Raw genomic sequence first — 6,000 nt, forward strand, 5'->3', positions numbered from 1 at the left:
TCTGAGAGTGGCCCTTCCTTCCCACTAAACTTGTGGGAGTTTGATTGTGTTTTGAAAAGAGGTAATGACGGTGGCATATCTGAATAATCATTAACTTGTCTTTGTATTTCAGCACAAACCCATGTTAATCCAAAGCAGCACAGTGCTGATAAAGATGAGCTCTATCAGAAGGGCATCCCAAAGAAGGAGCACAGTGTGAAAGAAATCCTGAAAATGGAATCTAATCCTCCAAAAGGAAAAGACTTCTTCCAGACCAACATTTCACCAGTTACTCCAGAAAAAGACTTGGATGATTTGCATAAGAACTACAGCCCAGAGAGGTGTTTCTTCCCGCGAGTTGTCTACCCGATCCGACCTCACATTCCAGAAGACTATCTGAAAGCTTCCTTAGGATACGGAATGGACAGACCTAGCTACATTACTCATTCACCCATCCAGACGTCTACTACACCAAGTCCTTCTGGGAGGAGCAGCCCGGACCAAAGCTTAAAAAGTTCAAGCCCTCACAGCAGTCCAGGGGTCACGGTTTCACCTCTGGCACCTACTTCCCAAGAGCACAGAGAGCCGTACTCTTACTTGAATGGATCGTACGGCTCAGAAGGACTGGGGTCTTATCCTGGATACGCACCCCCTGGCCACCTCCCGCCTGCCTTTCTACCGTCCTATAACCCCCACTACCCCAAATTCCTATTACCTCCGTTCAATATGAGCTGTAATAACCTAAGCGCTTTGAACAATATCAATGGCATCAACAATTTCAATCTTTTCCCAAGGATGTATCCTCTTTATGGCAACCTTCTCAGTGGAGGTAGCCTTTCCCACCACATGCTGAACCCCACCACGCTCCCCAGTTCATTGCCCAGCGAAGGAGGCCGTCGACTGCTGCAGCCTGATCACCCGAGAGACTTCCTCATACCAGCACCTAACAGTGCCTTCTCTATCACGGGTGCTGCCGCCAGCATGAAGGACAAGCCATGCAGCCCTACCAGCGGGTCGCCCACAGCTGGAACAGCAGCCAGTTCAGAACACATAATGCAACCTAAACCTACCTCAGTGGTGCTGGCTGCCACCGGCGGCGAAGAAGCCATGAATCTCATTAAAAGTAAGAGGAATGTGACCGGTTACAAAACCCTCCCCTACCCACTGAAGAAGCAGAATGGGAAGATCAAGTACGAATGCAACGTTTGCTCCAAGACCTTTGGCCAGCTCTCCAATCTGAAGGTAAGCAGAGGAGACCGAGACGTGAGGCTTCTTGAGAGGGTCTGGTTTCTCCCTGTAGGTTATCTAGGAAAAGCAGGGACGGGCCTCCCTTGCTTGTTAGGCTGCTTACCAGTTGGGGCTTAATAGGGGCATCTCCCAGCCGGAAAGCACGGTTGTAAAGACAGTGTTTTCATACTGACGCCACCTAAGTAACTAGATGACATTGTGTTTTGGTGATGGGAATCTCCCGCTAACTTTAGGAAACCTCTGAAAGTACTTCTGTTGCAGTACTGGAAACTGGAAATTGTTAATTGCTTTGTTTCTCCCTAGGTGCACCTCCGAGTACACAGTGGAGAGAGACCGTTTAAATGCCAGACTTGCAATAAAGGCTTTACGCAGCTGGCGCACCTCCAGAAGCACTATCTGGTACACACGGGAGAAAAACCCCACGAGTGTCAGGTATGCCACATGCCACAGAGGCAGCCTCCCTTGGAGGCCAAAGGGGTGGCAGCGCTCGTGCGGGCGCATGGCGTGCATGGCGTGCAGGGAGGGCTGCGTGGCGAGCCCCCAGCTGCTCAGGGCCGCAGTCAGTGCTGCAGCTGTTTCCAGCCCTGGTGCGGCAGCATCTGTAAGAGCAGAGTCGCCTTTAGCCTGCTAGGGCAACGTCTGCCCGATGCAGTTTTGCTGTCGGCCATACTCAAAATGCTATTTGGCAATATTTACATAAAAAAGGTGGGGATTTTTTCCCTTTGTGAGAAAGTGTGAAGATATAAAAAGCTGCTGCTTCATTCTGCTGTCTCCTCCTAGGTGTCTGTGATTTAAACCATAAAATCCCCTCCCACTCATTCCCTGTTTCTCTGCTCTCTGCCACCCCCCCCGCATTAGGTTTGTCACAAGCGGTTCAGCAGCACCAGCAATCTCAAAACCCACCTGCGGCTCCACTCTGGAGAGAAGCCTTACCAGTGCAAGCTCTGCCCAGCCAAATTCACCCAGTTTGTGCACCTGAAGCTGCACAAGCGTCTCCACACCCGGGAACGTCCCCATAAATGCATCCACTGCCACAAGAGCTACATTCACCTCTGCAGCCTCCAGGTCCACCTGAAGGGCAACTGCCCCGTTGCCCCTGCCTCGGGCCTCTCCATGGAGGACCTGAATCGAATCAACGAGGAGATCGAGAAGTTCGACATCAGTGACAATGCCGACAAGTTGGAAGAAGTGGAGGACAATATCGACTTAACATCGATCGTGGAGAAGGATATACTGACCATGCTCAGGAGGGAAATGGAAGGAGCTAATCTGAAAGTATCTCTACAGAGGAACCTGGGAAATGGACTGCTCTCCTCAGGATGCAACCTTTACGAGTCGTCAGATATGTCAATTATGAAGTTGCCTCATGGTCACCCACTACCTCTGTTACCTGTAAAGGTCAAGCAAGAAACAGTTGAACCAATGGACCCTTAAGACTTTTTGGCAAAGTGATTTTTTTTTTTTATTTATGACTTGGCAAGTCAGGGTGCCTGTAGCAGTTGCTTGTACATAGTTTCAATGCTGCAAAGCAATCTTGGCTTACAGTAGTTTCCCTACGCTCTCCAGCTGAAAGAAGGAACTCCAAAGTTACTGTTTTCTCAGGGCATAAAAAGGGGCAAAGGACTCTACGTTGCCTCGCCAGTTACTAAAAGACAATCATCTATCCATAATTATTTTTTCAATGATAGTACTTCATAATTTATTATGCAATTAATCATTCTAAAAGCAATAATTAGGAAAATGTTTACAATGACTGGAAAATTCATTGTAATTTTTACTTTAAATGTTTTTATTTTTTGTTCTATGGCCATTCTTTGTAGATATGTTTTTCTGCACATCTGTTTTAAGAACCTAAGATCGGGGCTTCAGTAAATATGTTTTATGTACCAATGTCTTTTAAACAAATGTGGTTTTTCGTATTGCCAAAGTTGGACGTTTGACATACAGAATCCTAGATCTGTTGGTTTGAAAAAAATGCTGTGTACTTTTATGTACAAATCACCCCACTGGGAATTGAAAAGGGAAAAAAAAAACCCCGCAGAGTAGCAGCAAGCAGGGAAGAAACTGCTGTCCCTGCCTGCCGGAGGATAGGAGAGAGATTCTTCTATCTGCAGCTCTGTCCAGAGCAGATGTGGCACAGCAAACACCTACCTGCCATGGACAATACCACAGGTTGTTAGAAAACAGCTCTAGCCCCACACGTTGTCATGTGATGTTATGACCAAAGGAATGCATCAGCTTAAAGTGGCTTTTCCAAAATAGAATCTCACTTACGTTCTTTGTTTCTGAAAGCAGTTTAAAAGCAAACACACAAATATTCTTAATATTCTGCCTAAAAGGAAGTTTTTGGCAGGCTTCTTTCTTCTCTCTCTCTCTTTTTTTTTTTTTTTTTTTTTTTTTTTTTTTTTTTGCCAGAGCCTTCCAGGGATAAAAAAAAAGATGGTAGGGATAAAAAAAAGATGGTCAGATTCCCTGAGAAAGAAGGGGTTCAGTTTTATTTGTATTTTTCACTCCCACTTTGCCTGGGTAAAAGTGGGTAATAGAGTCCTTTCCTGGCACATATTTTTTTTTCTTCCTTCCTGTACAACTCTCAGTATTTGTGTTTGTACATTTTGTGGTTAATTTAATTAAAGAAGAAAAGGGCATTGCAAAGTTGTTGAACAACAATTACCTCAGTGCTTGTGTCCAGTGGTGCAGACAATGCTGTTTTATCTAAACGCTTTGCTACTTAGAGAAGAAACCAAAATGTGCACAGGGAAAGATAGAATGCACGTCCTTTTATCTTTTTGTTTTGCTAAGCCCAAAGATGATATGGTGACGTTTGAGGTGTAGCAAAGAATACATGTATATTTATAGATATATTTATACCACTATACTATATATGTATATGTATATATATTTATACCACTTAAGTTGTGAGCCAAACCATGTAATAAAACCTATTTTTCATCTAAGTGTGAAAATCAAATGTTATCCAGTTTTGCATACTACCAATGACCTCAAAACCAGAAGGTTGTACGAAGGCATTTATCACTCGCAAGTATGCTTGCGTGGCTGTCCAGGGGAAGCCTGAACTTGCAGACAACCTGATGTGAATAACGTCACGTCACGTCACCCACGCGTGGCGTCTCAGCAGATTTGGTGGGAACGACCCTGTTTGCAGAATGGGGGGGTCATCACTCCCCTGCTCTCTGGGCAGCGTGTACTGGGGGGGAAGGAACCGGGTGGTCAGTGAAAACACAGCCAGAAAACACAACTGAAGAAACTTGAGAGGCAGCCAGGTACCACCCACACACGGTGTGTTCGCAAAACGCAGTGAAGGGGGCAGGGGTAGTTGGGATGAGCCCCTGGTCTTGTTTTACCCTGCTGTTAACGAGCTGCACAGTCAATTCACGTAGCATCTCCCCTCCATGTACATCTTCTGTCTGGTTATACTTACAAATTTTAAGATGACCCACTTCAGCAATCCAGGATTTGGAGATTCTTTTTCTCAGCAAATTTCATTTTCATGCCTTCTGTTAAAAAACAAACAATCCTGAAATAATAAGTCTCTCAACACAGCTTTTGAAGGACTACAGTTCATTACATTTCCACTCCTGCAAATTGTGAGGCTGACATCTTTTAAATGTAGCAATAGTTCATAAATATAGTACTTACTTGTAGGATAAACCAAAGTATCACTACTCTGTCACTGGACACACACTTTTCCTATTATTTGCCTGTAGTGCTTTCTTGTATTTGATACAAATTTTACAAGAATTTATATGCATCAGCTTTAAGAATTGTTACTTCTCTTTACTGTTTCTCCCTTCCCTTAGACGTTTTACATGTGAATGTAGCAACAATCAATCAACAGTGTTTTGGGGTTTTTTTTTTTGTCTCTCTCAAGAAAGACTCTGACCAAAGTTACCAGGCTTTTTACTTTGCTAGAACAACAAACTATCGTATGTTTACGTATTGGTTTACATCATTATTTATGTGCAAATTGTCAAATGTAAATTAAATATAAGTGTTCATTGCTTTACTGATGCTTCCCTTGTCTTCAATCTCTCTGCACTGACCGCATGCGCAGCCTCGTTGCGGGGCGTCTTCCCCTCCCAGCCGCAAACACGCGCAATGCCGAGGGCGATGATGTCTCCAACAATGCCGACTTCTGCCTTTGTGGGCTCTGATTTTCTGTGATTGAAAGTTGCAAACAGCAATGCCAGAGCCGAATACCCTGGCGCTGTTAATTACGGCGCTCTCGTCAGTTTTAGCCAATACCTCTTTTTTTTTTTAAAAAAAAAAAGGATTTTTGTTCAAAAAGAATTTTCAGTGTTTTGATGGAAATCCTTGAATGCAGTCTGCCTCACAGATATATGATCAGGGTTCTCATTTACATTTTTCCAAATGATTGTCATTTCTGGCCTGAAACCCTAACCACTGGGACCACAATGACACACTCAAAAGTGTCAGCGTGAGACCACTTTGTCCTGTATCAGCGTGGTGGGAACTGCATTCAAAACAAATGTGGATCTGTTTTCACTGCTCACAAAGGAGATGCAAATGCAAACTAAATCCAGGAGAAGGTCAAGTGTCCGTTCCCCCCGCCTCGGCCCCCCAGCCAAAAAGTTAACAACAGGCCAGGATGCCCCAGAAAGCTAATACAACATTTGCTACTTCCATCATTTACTGTGAGATCTAAACCAGAGAGGCCATGTGCTGCCCTGCCCTACCTGAACGCTACAGAAATAATGTTCCTGCTCATATTGAGACACTCAGCACCATATGATG

The 6,000-nt window shown here is 44.5% G+C and overlaps 1 protein-coding gene across 5 annotated transcripts in view; it reads left to right on the top strand.

Moving 5' to 3' along the window:
• Nucleotides 1-5,251, top strand: part of PRDM1 (PR/SET domain 1) — a 66,067-nt gene extending 60,816 nt beyond the window's left edge. For all 5 annotated transcript variants that reach the window (XM_037392542.1, XM_037392541.1, XM_037392544.1 and 2 more), the window contains 3 exons: nucleotides 113-1,221; nucleotides 1,531-1,659; nucleotides 2,086-5,251. In XM_037392542.1, coding sequence (XP_037248439.1) covers nucleotides 113-1,221; nucleotides 1,531-1,659; nucleotides 2,086-2,661 — 1,814 coding nt within the window. In that variant the 3' untranslated portion in view covers nucleotides 2,662-5,251. The remainder of the gene's footprint in view (nucleotides 1-112; nucleotides 1,222-1,530; nucleotides 1,660-2,085) is intronic.
• The last annotated feature ends 749 nt before the right edge of the window (nucleotides 5,252-6,000 follow it).

Source organism: Falco rusticolus, chromosome 6 (genome assembly GCF_015220075.1).
Source record: "Falco rusticolus isolate bFalRus1 chromosome 6, bFalRus1.pri, whole genome shotgun sequence".
Taxonomy (NCBI): domain Eukaryota; kingdom Metazoa; phylum Chordata; class Aves; order Falconiformes; family Falconidae; genus Falco; species Falco rusticolus.